General features: G+C 38.9%; 1 protein-coding gene across 1 annotated transcript; it reads left to right on the top strand.

Annotated features, from left to right (window-relative positions):
- Positions 1 to 201: 201 nt before the first annotated feature.
- LOC131849579 (probable aminopeptidase NPEPL1) lies at positions 202 to 15,407 on the top strand. The gene is made up of 12 exons (XM_059199674.1): positions 202 to 399; positions 2,267 to 2,430; positions 3,119 to 3,301; positions 3,987 to 4,146; positions 5,864 to 6,036; positions 6,640 to 6,867; positions 8,918 to 9,063; positions 10,038 to 10,102; positions 11,109 to 11,200; positions 12,682 to 12,858; positions 14,013 to 14,123; positions 15,092 to 15,407. Exons 2-12 carry the CDS (start codon positions 2,275 to 2,277, stop codon positions 15,257 to 15,259), a joined length of 1,659 nt encoding a protein of 552 aa, XP_059055657.1. The 5' UTR covers positions 202 to 399; positions 2,267 to 2,274; the 3' UTR covers positions 15,260 to 15,407.
- Positions 15,408 to 15,738: the final 331 nt, after the last annotated feature.

Below are 15,738 nucleotides of genomic sequence, written 5' to 3'. Positions count from 1 at the left end.
TGAACAAAAATAGTATGACTAACAAAAATGAACTTCGTATAGAACACGATGCCATAATTTTTTTTGAGAGTTTAATCTTTTGTGCAAAGTGGGTACAAAGATTTCTATTATTTTCGAAGTGGTAATTTTCTCAGTCAATTAGAGTGATATGATACTGTCCGATATGTCTATATGACACTTGACAGCACAGAGTAATTACAAAATTGACAAACATATCATCAATGATTTGGCAAGTTACAACTTTGAACTGAATAACAATTTTAATTTCATTTCTTTGTTCATTTTATAGTAATTAAACGTTAAGTCTTGATTTTATAACTTTTTGTATGGAATCTAGTGTTAGTTGTACTATTCATGTAAATATTTGAGTACCGTTGTGAAAATCGCGTTGGTGTAACGGTAAGTTTTAAATATAGCGCTAGTATGACTGATTGTTCGTGCTTTATCATATTTGTTTGCATTATTGACAAGTTTTAACATTATATAAGTAACCATGTTAATATTACGAATACTTAATACTATTCAATGTGTATTTAAACAGAATAAACACGCTTCGTTTTTCATGAAAGGTGAATGACCGATTTATTTTTATCGTATCCATTTATTATTAATTTTCTGTGCCTTTATGTACTTTTTTTTTATTTAAACTTTCTAAGGTTCATTCTGTAGGTAATAGAGAAATAAATTACTCATAAGTGTCAAGTAATCTGTATATATACTGGTATATATATATGTAACATTCATGCTTTAGTCTGATGACACAGAATAAATAAGTGATTACCTATTTTTAGAATAACTATAGTTCTCTGATATAACTGCCTGTAAGTTAATTGTTATTTTTTTAATAATTTCTTTAAGTATTTAAAATTAATTATGCTTGTATGCCAACATAATAATAGTATAAAAAAAGAAATATGAAATTGTAGGAATAGAATTGCATTTTTAAATATTTTTAATCTGTATGGATTTTTAAGTCCTACCATATCTTACCATGATAATGAAGGATGGAAATAGGCTTTCTTTCATCTCAATAATGTAGAAAGGGATGAAATAAGGGATGAAAGTTTGTGCAGACAGAGTAATGGGTAATAGCTACTTTTTTATATTATAAATACTGTATAAATGTGGTATTATAATAATAGCTACTCGCCCTAGCTTTTCCTGGGTGTACATGTATTATACATATAAACCTTCCTCTTGAATCAATCTATCTATTAAAAAGAACCGCTTCAAAATCTGTTGTGTAATTTTAAAGGTTTAATCATACATAGGTATGGACAGCAACTTTGTTTTATACTATGTAATGATTTACTCCAGCTTTCAGTTTGAATTAATTTTGAGGGAATACTTTCTCCTATGGTTTACTGTCTTGTATTAAAACTAATAGTGGTACAGGGCTCCACCATTCTATTATCATCCATGAGATCTACTGTCAGGATGTTTGAGATGGTTCAATGCTGTGGATATGATACACTGAATATTTATGTATTATATATTGTTTTAAATTTGACGCGGTCATTATTTATACATAGAATTATTAAAAATCACACGTTCACCACTTACTGTGAATGTTCACACGTACATTTCAAAATCCGTTCAGTAGTTTTTGCGTGAAAGAGTAACAGACATCTAATAAATTTATAATTTTATATATGTATATTTATATGAATATAAAAATGTATGTAGGATAATTATATATTTCTAAATTATTGTGACCACATATACATTAAATATGTGGACTCATTTAATTATTAATCATAACTTGTTTTTCCACTGCTAATGGAGTGATACCAATGGAATTAGACCTACTTCCTTTAGACCAGTGATTCCCAAAGTGGTCTGTATCTACCCCCAGGGGTCTATGACTATTTGCAAGGGGTCTATGACAGTTGTCATCTTTTTGTTTTTACTTTATGTTTTTAACACTAAACTTTACTACAGTTAGAAATATACAAAAAATCATGTTTTTAACACTAAACTATTACTAAAGTTCTCTGTTTGTAGAAATTGACAAAAATCAATACCAGGTAAGAATGGGAATATTGAAGTAGTGAAGGTGAGTGTTAATGTATTCTAAAAGGGCCCTTTAAACCTACACCCGTGTCACAAGTCTCGGGCGCTACTTGGGGTTTCTCTCCCTGGTCAACCGGCATCACGCCGAAGTCATCAGGGTTACTAGTGATTTTAGTATGTATATTAATGAACTTTATATGTCATTGGAAGTTTAAACCTGATATCACTATATTAATGATAAATAAATATGCAGTTCGCAGTATGTCCAACGCAACTGTGAACATCAAGTTCCGTTGGGGTCTGACGGCGTCGGACCCCGAGCGGAATCCGGTGCTTGTGGTGGGGCAGGTGGCACATCTTGACCTTCTCAGATGGGATGATGTGAGGTGCAAGCTGGAGACCAGAGTATCAGAAGAGGTAAGTTGATATAAGTAAACCTCTTTAATCTATACATCTATACATATAAATAAAATTGTACTGTCTGTTTGTAATATTGAAATAACCGTTTTTTACTACATGCATATGAATATAAATACGGTACATACTTACACCAAAATAACATTTTTTACAATTTTTGTCTGTCTGTCTTATGTTCCGACTAATCTCTTAAATGGCTGGATCGATTTTGACGGTACTTTTTTTTGGCAGGTAGCTTTTATTTTGATGTTTTTATATAATCACTATTAATTAAAGTGGATGTTTCTTACATGGAGTGTTCAAGGGAAACATGTAAAAAGTTACTTCACTTAAAGTGTCGGGCAATGTCCTTGGATACATTTGAAGCCCTAACTCAGGATGCTGGCGGGTCACTAGTGGAGGATGTTAAGATAAGCATGAGGTCAGGTCGGTTAGGCCATCATGGCAAATTCACCAGGAATGTATTACTATGTTTTCCAGGGGAAACCGCAAGGTGGTTAACCTTTCATGGTATATTGTTAGCAATGGCGTCGTCAGTCCACATACTAACAATTATTATTCAATATCTACCTTTTTTATTTCACCCTGTGTTATGTTTCTTACTTTATCTTTCCAGCTAATCCTTTCCATCCTTATCCTCTAAATGTATTGAATTATAATGTTCTCTGCTATCCACTTAACTCTGTAGACATGGCAGCGCGGTATAGCGTGCGTGACATCATCACCGGGGGACACGGTGGAGCTGTGGCCTCGAGCTGTCTCGCTGGCGTCTCTGCCAGCACGCCGCTCGCGGCACGCGGCGCCGTCACGGTGTCACGCTCTAGCCAAAATTGTCAGGAACCTACAGCGCTCTACGGATGAATTCATTGTGGTGAGTCTTTACATAAAATATTAAACTACATAATATATCACTGTATAATTATGACGACCGTTCTGTCAAGAGGGTATGCAATAAGAAGAAGATAGATACCTACGCTTTATGCAAAGTCTACCGTGGTCAATAGTGCCCCAATAACCGTCAGTGTCGCAAGGATAATTTCCTTAGAAATTCTACCTCTGTCTATTTTGCCCAATCACCTTCAGTGTCCTGATGGTAACTTCTGTACAATGTCTGCCGCGGAAGTGTACCTCTGTCAATTTTGCCTTAATCACCAATAAGTGTCGTAATGATAACTTCTGTACAAAGTCACCGCGGTCAATTTTGCCTCAATCACCGTCAAGTGTCGTAAACTTAACAAAGTCTACCTCGGTCAATGTTGCCCCAATCACCGTCAAGTGTCGTAAACTTAACAAAGTCACCGCGGTCAATGTTACCCCAATCACCGTCAAGTGTCGTAAACTTAACAAAGTCTACCTCGGTCAATGTTGCCTCAATCACCGTCAAGTGTCGTAAACTTAACAAAGTCTACCTCGGTCAATGTTGCCCCAATCAGCCTCAGCGTCCTGATGATGCTTTCCAAACAAAGACTGCCGCGGTCAATTTTGCCCCAATCAGTGTCAATTGCCGTAAAGTCCATTTTGCACCGTCAGTGTCGTGATGCTAACTTCCGTTCCAGTTGACGTGCTCCAAGCGTAACTTGTACGCGAGCTGTGTGAGCATCGCCCGCTCGTTCCCGCTGTACAGCGCGCGGTCGGGCGCGGCGCCGCTCGCGGCCTCGCCTCCGCCGCCGCCTCGCACCGTCGTCGTCGAGATACTCCTCGTCGAGGACGCACAAGGTATATTATTGTACTGTGTAAATAAAATGCTAAATTGCGCTTAACATTTAATTAGGCCGTTCCCGCCATTTTTACAATCAGGCTCTGTCAACTGCACAGAGTACGTTATGAACAATATTAATTATGCCAAAAACTATATATACTACAATTATACATACCTTATAGACTAACATACATACGAAATAATCCTAACTAATGGTATAAATGTGAAAGTAGAGATGTTTGCTACACTTTCACGCAAAAACTACTGAACCGATCATCATGAAATTTTGTACACATATTCTTGGAGGTATTAGAATGAAAAAAAGAAACAAATATTTTTTCCAGCAGCCAGTAATGAAGTTATAAATCAGCGCCATCTACCAGCCAGTAATATTATTGTTTAATGTATTAAATGTGAGCGAAGCCGCGGGTAAAAGCTAGTAAGTCATATATTCAAGCGGTCTACAGAATGGTTTAATATTGTTTGTCTTTAATAGTCTTTCTGAATATAAAACATAAATATAATTTAAATTAATTGTAGTTGAATTTTGACCAATGAGCAACCACTAATAAATAATAAGTGTGCGAAATTTCATACTCCTCCGTTAGCGTAATTTTCGTAAAAAGGAGTACAAAGTTTAGAATAGAATAGAATAGAAAATCATTTATTCAAATAAACTTAATTTAAGCACTTTTGAATAGTCAACATTTTTTTAAATCTACCGCTTATTCGGAAAGCTGTCTCATCACAAGAAGAATAAGCAAGAAACTTGTGTGTTGCTCTTTTAAACAATCTACCAACCAGTGTGAATACAAACTACCAACCAGCACTAATTTATTTAGGCTCAAATATAAAAACACAATAAGATTAAATCGGTCGTAGTGATAAGAGCAGACCAGTCCCCACAAGCAGCACTCGGTCACGAGTATGACGGATGAGCCAGCCATCACTGCGCTCGACCATATTTTAGGGAGCCCAATGACCCGGCCCACCACGCCGCCACATGTCTGGAAATTTTAGTGAGCATGACTACTCATTCCACTCGACCACGTCACAGCTACAAAAATTACTATATGGTAGTTACAGTATTCGCACTTTACATGAGGATGCATGCGGCAATCAATACAAAAGCCGCTACGCTATCATATATCAAGAAAGCAGTATGAAAAATAAATTATAACGATGTCCGCAAATAAAAAGTTTTTGCTTCAGATATTAATATGTAGTGGCTGAGTATAGGTAGAAATAAAACCACTATCTTATTTGTATTTGTGGACATTTATTTCGAACAATTTACAAGTTATGTATATGCCTCAAATATGATAGATGTATTACCAAATATGCATGTCAGTAGTGAGGGAGACGACAATACTCGAGCGTTCCCGCTCGCACCGAGTTTATTAATATAAGCGAGGTGCTCGCGTTGCGCTGGCAGTCCTCTCCGATCGATCCCCCATCCAATTTAAACGGGGATCGAAATTACGACGGCCCGACCCGAGGATTGAACCCCTAGCGGTGCTAAAGTTGTACCCGTCAGGCGGGAGTTGGCCTTCAGGCGCTCCATAAGTCCTTCCGCGGGTTTGGAGTGCCATCTGCACCCCCTATCGCCCGGTGACGCTGTAAAGGCCAGCTGCGGCCAACAGCATTAGAGTAGTCCGAAAAAAAATGCTGTAGCTGTTAGCGCGCAGCTGTATTGCGCGAATGATGTGCTACAAATATAATGATTTATTCCAGATGGCGACGGTTCGGATGACGACGACGTGGGTCCCATAGATCCGTACCTCTTAGATAACACGCTGTCGTCCGAGGACTTGGCGACGTTGCAGGATGCTGCAGACGCTACGAGACTTGCCGCTCGCATAGCGGACACGCCAGCCAATATTATGGATGTGGATAAATTCATTGAAGTAAGTTTGTTTGATTATTACATTGAAGGAAGAAATTCATTTAATCTTAATATTACAGTCCGACCGCTCAGAGTTTGCGTTTATGACAGGTCGGGATCGAATGAGCGATATAACTTTGAACGACGTACAAAAACGAGTCATAACGAGTGATCGGAGTAGGTAGAACTATTTTACATACTTGCGATATGATAGAGTAATATGAATATTCCCCGAATTCCAGGACTTGTTTTATAAGTAGAAAAATAATAAAAAGTTGTTTATGCTTTGGGGAGATTATTCCCTAATACGTAAATAGAGCTAAAATTACTAACTATTTAAAAAATACGGAACATTTGACTTTCATAAGTGGACAAAATGTCCTACATCAATAAATGATTTGATATTCGGACCCCCTTTCATCCCTTTTCACACTTTGTTCCCTCCTCCTTTACATGTGACATAAAACTTATAATTGTGCTATCACCCCTTGTAATTTTAGCCGTCTCCTCCTTTACATGTGACGTAATTTATAATTCTCCACGTATAACATCGTGTTATTCTCCGTAGGAGGTGTCAGGTGTCGACGGAGTGTGACGTAACTCATAACCGTGCTCTTCTCCACAGGAAGCGTGCCAAGTGGCGAAGGAATTGGAGCTGCCCGAGCCGACCATCATCCGCGGCGAGGAGCTGCGCGCGCGCGGCATGGGCGGGCTGTACGGGGTGGGCGCGGGCGCGGCGCGGGCGCCGGCGCTGGTGGCGCTGCACTGCCGGCCCGCGGCCGCCGCCGCCACCGTGGCCTGGGTCGGGAAGGGCATCGTCTACGACACCGGCGGCCTCTCCATCAAAGCCAGGGTCAATATTTATATCTTTGTTATAATGGACTAGGTACATCTGAGATTTTGTAGTACTGCGACTGTATCACACTCCTCTTAATAAGATATATCATCTTGTTAAACGAGCTTTTTAAGGCTTAAATATATATATAGCAGCGTTATCTGATCTCAAGCCATCAAGCTAAGCAAAGCTTGTGTTATGATTTTTATACCACTGGTATAAATACTTAATTTTTTTGTACAAACTAAGCACTCCTTTATAAGCAAATCACGAATGTGACGCTATAGTTGTGGTCAGCTAGATCTTAGGGACCCCGATGTCCCGACAGACCCGACCTCCGGCACAGACAATTCAATTAGCATGAACTCCTACAATTTAGTTACACAACCACTTTATCTTTATACTAGCTGTTCCCGCGACTTCTTCCTCATGGAATTTAACTTTATTTTTTCTAAAATAAAAGTAGCCTAAAGAACTAAAAATTATTTTGTTCGTTTTAATTTATTCGTTCCATCCATTTAGTTTAACTGATAGGTTCAAACTAATACATTTACATCCTGCATCATCCCTTATTTTATCCCCATGGAGGTTGAATTTATCAAAATCTTCATCATAGTAGGTCCAATCTTTAATTTCAGTTCATCATAATAAGAAATATAATCTTTAATTTCATTTTATCCCCTTATCAAAATCCTTCAATCAGTCGAAAATCTAAGAAGATTTATTCAAACTTTCATCCCCTATTTTATGCCTACGTCATAGTAAATTTAGGCATGCAAAGTCTCAGCCCGATCCGTCCGGTGGTTTGGGATGTGCGTTGATAGATCACTGAGTTATATATATTTAGATATAAAAATTACGTTGTTTGTCTCTATGAACTCCTATAAGACTGAACCGCAAATTTGATTGGCACATTGTGTGCAATTTTATCCAATTTGAAAGATAAGATATCTTACATCTTAATTTATAGTCGCAATATTGTTTTACTCAAGAATCTTAGCCACAGCAACGCGTGGCCGGGTCTGCTAATATTAGTATTGATTTAGACCGGTGTTTCACAATTAGTAGTACGCGTACCCCCAGGGGTAAGGAAGTTGCATCGAGGGGTACGTGCGACTATCAGTAAAAGAACAATTTCCAAAATATTATTTTATAACGATCATCATTGTTCATCCGATTCACACGGAGCACTAAGCACTATGACCGACCATGCGGTATCCCGCGCCTGCCGCATCTCGTCATTTGGCTGCTCCCGCCACCGGTCACCCGTTCCCGCTTCCCGCCAGTTTGGCTTTTAACGTCATTTATAATATTAGTGTGATTGCAACAATAAGGGGTACGCAAGGTTTCAGGCCTTTTTTGAGGTGGTACGCATCAAAAACTATTTGGGAACCACTGATTTAGGCCATTACTGAATGCCGACCATCTGACAAAGTTAGGGGCAAAAACCGTCCAACTGGGCCCCGAACCCTTCTGTGGTGTGCCTCGTTGCCTACAACTGGGACATCTCAAATTAATAACCAAACGAGAAGCACTGAATCACTGGCGAGAAATGCCAAGATTGACACATTCAAAAGACCTAATATCGGGCTTCTCGAACAAATACTCCAATAGACTACTGCTATTGAGTAAAAACAACATATGCATGATGACTAGGGCTCTCACAGGACACTGCAAATTAAACAAGCATATGGCTAAACTAGGCCTATGCACGACAAGTATCTGCAGATTCTGCCAAACTGAAGAGGAAACGCCGCTTCACATCCTATGTGGTTGTAGCCTACTCATGCATAAACGAAATATCTCCTTTGGAAAGTTTACACTCTTTCCCGAGGAGATAAAAACCATCGCTCCTAAGAATATCCTTCAATTCTTGTCCCTGACGGGTCTAGGTAGCGAACTCTGAAAAGGGTACAATAGATCACACATACACAATAGATCTATGTAGGTCGCAGTGCTACAGGTGCTACACATCCGACAATAGCCCATATAACTCAATAAAAAAAAATAAGCCATTACTGCTTTTATTACGATTATATCGCAAGTGTAACTTATACGTATGTTGCAGACATCGATGGTGGGTATGAAGGGTGACTGTGCGGGCGCGGCGGCCGTGTTGGGTGCGTTTGCGGCTGCGGTCCGCGCGCGCCCCACGGTCAACCTCCACGCCGTGCTGTGTCTCGCAGAGAACGCTGTAGGACCTCTCGCCACCAGGTACCACTTACCACTACGTTCACTACCAGCTACTTCCACCAGGCACGGATCGATCAAACATACTACTGCATCAATTAAAAAAATTAGAAGCTAGAATTGTATATATTGTTAGGAATGACCTCTAAATTTAATTAAATAAAAGAAACTTATTACAAATCGTATAATTAATTTTAACAAAATTAGTAAAAGAACTTATAAAGCAAACACGGTATGATACGGAGATTCGTTCGAGAGTACGTCTGTCGACCAAAAGAGGCCGCACACCGGGTTTCGCAGCCTTTTATAGACGCGCCGCACGACGGTGGCGCCACCAGCGGAAGTTACAACTAACAATATATATATTTGTTACGTTGTTTTGCCTTAATATAAAAAAAAAATTAGGGGTGGACTACACCTAACATTTAGGAGGATGAAAAATAGATGGCCGATTCTCAGATCTACTCAATACGCTCACAAAATTTCATGAGAATCAGTCAAGCCGTTTCGGAGGAGTATGGGAACGAAAACTGTAACACGAGAATTTTATATATAAGATATACCATCAGACGCGGACTCGCGTGTACACACATATATTCATCGACACAACTTAGTAGATTACTATATTACGAAACTAATAGATATTTCAAATTTACTACGTTCATAACTAAATAAAATATGATTTTTGAATGTTATAATTGACGATGTTAGCATAAGCTAACCTTCCCATGTTTTTTTATATAACACAGGAGACAAACGAACATGCGAATCACCTGATGGTAAGTGATTACCGCCGCCCATGAGGGCGGCGGTAATCCGCAACACCAGGGGAATTGCAAGTACGTTGTCGGCCGTTTAAAAAGGAATAAGCTCTTGAAGGTTTCAATATCGTATCGGTTCGGAAATACCACTGCTGGAAGGTGATTCTACAATGTGGTTGTGCCACATTCAAGAGAACCTATAAATAAATAAATGTATTAACTTGGTCTTCTTTACAGGCCAGACGATATTCACCAACTGTACTCTGGGCGCACCGTCGAGATCAATAACACAGATGCTGAAGGTACACTCATTGCGTTTTAACTATATCTTAAACAATCAAAACTATGTAGGTAAATTAACTTCTATCAAGGTAGGTACGTGGGTACTGATTCATTTTAAATTGAAATCATTTTATCAATACAAAAATTTAAGCTAAAGTTTTAAATCAATAAATTTTTACTAAAATGATAATTTATTAAAAATAATTACAAAAAGATTTTTATGAAACTTTTTCTGACTACTCTAATGCTGTTGGCCGCAGCTGGCCTTTACAGCTTCACCGGACGATATGGGGTGAGTGCAGATGGCACTCCAAACCAAAGGAAGGACTTATAGAGCGGCTGAAGGCCAACTCCCGCCTCACGGATAAGACTTCAGTCTGAGCGCATTGCTAGGGGTTCGAACTTCATCTCAGACCGTCGTAATTTCGACCCCCGTTTGAATTAGATACTGGTCGATCTGAAGGGGATATTATTTATAAGGATTATTTTTGTTTATTGATTTTTGGGCTATTCTCAGGTGCTAAGACCTGTAAGCTACCTGCAAGAATCTATTATGCGCGCTTGTGTTATGGGTACTTTATAAAAGTTCAATCATCTCTAAAACCTATAAGGAGTTACGTTACTCCTTATAGGTTCTAGGTAGAGAACTTCGAGGCTGGTTTTGTTTAAAAACTGGACGGTAAGGAATAAAATAATATAATTATGTAAAATATTTAACGTTCATAAGCGGCTAAAATGTCCTACATGAATAAATGACATTTGAATTTGAAGAAAATATTTATTTTAATTCCACGCAGACAACGTCAGTAACAGTCAGTATTATATTAAACTGTATATAATAGAATGTAATTCTGAATAACTTTTATTATTATTTTATTTAGCAAAACGCAAGTTTCTTGCTTTTTCTTCTTGTAATGAAGCATTCCGAATGAGTGATATAATAAAAAAAATATGACTATTCAAAAGTGTTTATATCAGGTTAGTATTTTAATAAAGGTTATTTCTATTTAATGTTTTGTGAACCAGGTCGCCTGGTGCTTAGCGACGGTGTGGTGTATGCGTCCCGCGACCTCCATGCTGACACTATCGTAGATGTTGCCACTCTCACTGGCGCACAGGTAAGAAAGAAAGAAAATTATTGATATACGCTACACTATAGTAAACATAAAAGAAAAAAATTATTACTTTTTGTGCTCCCTCTTACGCGCTTGGAGTTTCATCTAACATGGTTAGCATTGATGTCAACAGCCCAAATTAACAATTCCCTTCTCTCTAAGCTAGTGATCTAGCGCAGGTGATGCGACATGATTGATGGCCACTGCTGGATCGTGATAAGGGTGGGTTGTAGTAACGGTGGTATTTTGTGGGTAAGGGAATTGTTAGTAATATGAACTAATAACCATATTCCTAGCAAAGTATTACGTCCGGTTGACTTCCAGGCGGTTTTCTCTGGAAACCATCGTGATAAATTATTAATCTATTTTAAATTGCACCCTTTATACTATCTCTGATCAACGCGACGGTTGACTGGTAGAGAATGACATCAGGCGTTAAGTCCGCCCTGTTTTATGTGCAAATGAATAAATAAATAAATTTATTAATAAATTCTGGTGAATTTATCACGATGGGCTAACTGATTCGTCACCCTCAATGTCAGGTTACTTTTAGTCTAGATATAGTCTATAATGTCCTGTATCTTGAATATGTAATGGCGCACTCGCCTGCGCTAACGATTTACGCTCCCGGGGCACCAGTGCAGGATGATAGGATGTCTATAAGGTCAAAACATCCTATCATCCTGCAAATTATTAATCTGGTGGAATCGTGTCACAACGCGAATGTGAGTGGCATATTGCCGTCGTCAGTGCCATGACCATAGAGACAATTTGAATTTATATTTTATTATTATTTCGTTTTGTGCCGGTTATAGAAAATTTGCTAGGTAACAGATTGAGCTGGTATGGGCATGTTATGCGGAGGAACGAGGATCATGTCTTATGGAAAGTGTATAATATGAATGTGGATGGATGTAAAGGGAGGGGACGCCCTAAGAAAAGATGGATGGATTGTGTGAAAGAAGATTATGTTCAGATATGACGACCGATAGAGAGCAGTGGAAGAGAATGACATACTGCGCCGACCCCAAATAATGGGATGCAATGCAATGATGAATGATTTCGTATGTTAGTCTATAAGGTATTTATAATATGGGCCTAGTAGCCTGAAATAAATTGGTAGTATTGGAGACTTCGCTCATCTAGTGTTAGTCAGATGGCACGATTAAACATGTACAGCGTTTATTTGAAAAAATACAGCTGAATTTCTTGTCAGTTCTTCTCATCTCGAAATCATTCTGAACTGACGGTATAATTGACATATCATAATAGTCTGTAATAGACCTACATGAATAAAGATATGTTGAATTTGAATGAGTGGTCAACACTGGATGGTAATAACAATGGTGTGTTGTCAGGGCACGGCCACTGGTAATGACGATGATGGTATGAGTGGTCATGGTGATGTGGCGAGTGGTGAGAGCTGGTGATGCGGTATGAGTGGTCAACGCTGGTGGATGGTAATAACATTGGTATGTTGTCAGGGCACGGCGACGGGCAAGTACCACGCAGGCGTGGTGTGCAACCGCGGGTGGCTGGAGGCGGCCACTGTGACGGCTGGCCGGAGAGCCGGGGACCTGGCGCACGCGCTGCCGTACGCGCCCGAGCTGCACTTCGGAGAGTTCAGCAGCGCCGTCGCGGACATGAAGAACAGCGTCGCGGTAACACCCACTCTATATATATCTTCTTTCTTCTTTGTCCTTAAGACTGAGGGTCGTGACCACCAGGAATGCTTCTTCCAACCAAAACTCTCCAGGCATTTCTATCTTGTGCTAAGTGGGCCGCCGACTGTATATTTCGTTTGACGGCCTCTCGTACAGGATTAGTCCAACGTGCAGGTGCCCTACCTTTGCCCCTTCTACCGTCCACGTGGCCTACCATTACACATTTTTCAAAATCTCGTTTTCGACGGGCCACGTGGCCGAAAAAAGTTAGCAGACGCTGGAAGCACACAGTAGATAGACGAGTTCTGATACCCAGTTGTTCCAAAATAGATGCATTAGTGCGGCGCTCCGTCCATGATATTCCTAACATTTTGCGCCAACACCATATATATATAACACATTAACCCTTTCCACTCCGATAGTACATAGTAATACTTCTTTTTGCAAAAAAGGTGGAATTTTTTTTACATACATGGCATAAGCGCTGATTTCTACAACTGTCACCGATTTTTCTCTTCTCTTTCAGCATACATTTGTCCACTACTGGACGTATGACTCTTGCATAATTTTCCACTTCAGCCTGTCTGTGGCATGTCTTGTCCAGGTCGGTTCTGACGTCTTCCTGATGTCATCAGACCTCTGGCAGTTGGTCTGCCTACCGTTACTGGCACCGATTGCACTGTTATAATACGAAAATGCCTCTAAAAGTTAAAAAACGCAATTTTACCGTGGAGCTGGTGGAATTAAAAGAAAAAAAGGCTACAGTGGAAAGGGTTCTCGGACAGTAGAAACAAGTGAAGCTCGAATATTAAGACTATAGGTTTCTGTAATTTTTAAAATAAGTTTTACTTTTTCTCCTTAAATAAACTTAAATTTGACACAATTCAACTTAAAAGATCCAAGCGAACAGACAGTAGAACCGACCTCATTTTATTCTACTAGCTTTTACCCGTGGCTTCGTTCGCATTGAATAAAAAATATTAGTTTTTTAAATATAAACTATCCTATATTCATTCCAATACCTCCAAGAACATGTGTATAAAATTTCATGATGATCAGCTCAGTAGTTTTTGCGTGAAAGCGTAATAAACATACCTACTTTCACATTTATAATATTAGTAAATATTAAGGTTAAACATATTGTGTTACAGGATCGGAATAACGCGCAGCCCTCGTGCGCCGGCCTCTTCATTCTGGCGCATCTTGGGTTCGATTTCCCCGGGAATTGGCTTCACGTCGACATGGCCGCTCCCGCGCACTCCGTACGTAAACATACCCATGTTAATGCATTTTTTTTTATTTTCAACATTTCATACACATCTAATCCCGAGCTAAACAGATATTGTGTTATGGGTACTAGATAATTGATATAAATACGTATATATTTTTTGTGTAAATGTCTATATAATATTTATTTTTTTATATACACCATAACACAGTATCCAAATTGGTGTTGCAACTTTGTAAAGTATATTATAGAATATATAACGTGAGGGTTGCCATTCGTGTGAAAAACTAAATAACTAGTGATGACGTAATTATCATATAGACTCCCCTACCCCACATATCATCCAAAATAAGCAAAACAAACCCCCCCCCCCACTCTCCCTCCCCCCTCCCCCCCAACCCACCCTGGTACTTACGTATAATTGAACGGCCCCTAGAGGTCCCTTTGGCACTGTGTAATATAACAAACTCCGAGCACAATAGATCTATGTAGGTGCTACAGGTCCAAGCACCTACACTGAATCTTAAAAACTAAATCAAATCAAACTGTATCATTTATGGCACAAAATTTTTTTAATAAATTGCCACCGGACTTGAGGAAAATGCCCTTAAATAAATTAAAAAATCGATTATATTACTGGTTACTGGACAAGTGTTTTTATGACATCAAAGAATATTTATCTGATGATTGTTGACTTTTTTTTTATTACTATATAATTAGAATGGTACATAAGACATTAATTTTAAATTATAATATTATAGATTATTCCATTTTAATATACCCAAAATTTGCATGCCCGTAAATTGGGGCAATTAAACAGTTGCTATAATATTATTATAATAATAATATTATTACCTGGACATATTATCGAACTGTATAATACGCAAATAAATAAATTTCATTTCAATTTCAAATTTCATTTCAATTTCATTTCATTTCATTTTCATTTCATTTCATTTCAATAATCCGAACAATTTGTTACTATTTGTATACACATTACAGGGCGAGAGAGCAACCGGCTACGGTGTGGCGCTACTGAGCGTCCTGTTCGGACAGTACACGCAAAGCAAATTGCTGCGGGCGCTCTGCCCCCCTGCAGCAGGCGGAGTCTCCAACCGCGAAGGCAGCGCCACCAAGCCTCCGCCGCCGTCCCCGCCGGCCGACTCCTGAGTGTAGTCCGCTGTCGCCATTTCTCAATTAGTCCATAAACCCTAATTTACATTACGAAAGCTATTTTCATATTGCACGGAATTAGTTTTCTAATTTAAATTAGCTATGTGGTAAGAAGCTATTTTCAAACACGAGAGAATGCAAATTGATAGATTTAAAAATCATTATTTAGCAATTTTTAAAACTTTTCAAGATAACGTGAGGGTTGCCATTCGTAAAAAATGTTTATACAGTGGACCCGCGGTAATCCGGCCCTTGTCTTATCCGGCCCCCCTTTTAAACCGACATGGTCTATTATTTATTATTGAATATTTTTTTGACTACAGAGTCCATATACATACATACATATATAACATAGAATCTTATCACTGAATCTGTAATTTGTCGGATTACAAGATACTCTGTTGTAAAAAATTACGGACTAAATAGGACATTTAAGCAGCACTCTATAATCCGACAAATTCGATGGTCCGACACTG

This window comes from Achroia grisella, unplaced genomic scaffold (assembly GCF_030625045.1).
Source record: "Achroia grisella isolate CSIRO2021 unplaced genomic scaffold, CSIRO_AGI_Agris_v1 utg660, whole genome shotgun sequence".
In the NCBI taxonomy this organism is placed as follows: Eukaryota; Metazoa; Arthropoda; class Insecta; order Lepidoptera; family Pyralidae; genus Achroia; species Achroia grisella.
This window is presented reverse-complemented; position numbering and strand designations above follow the sequence as displayed.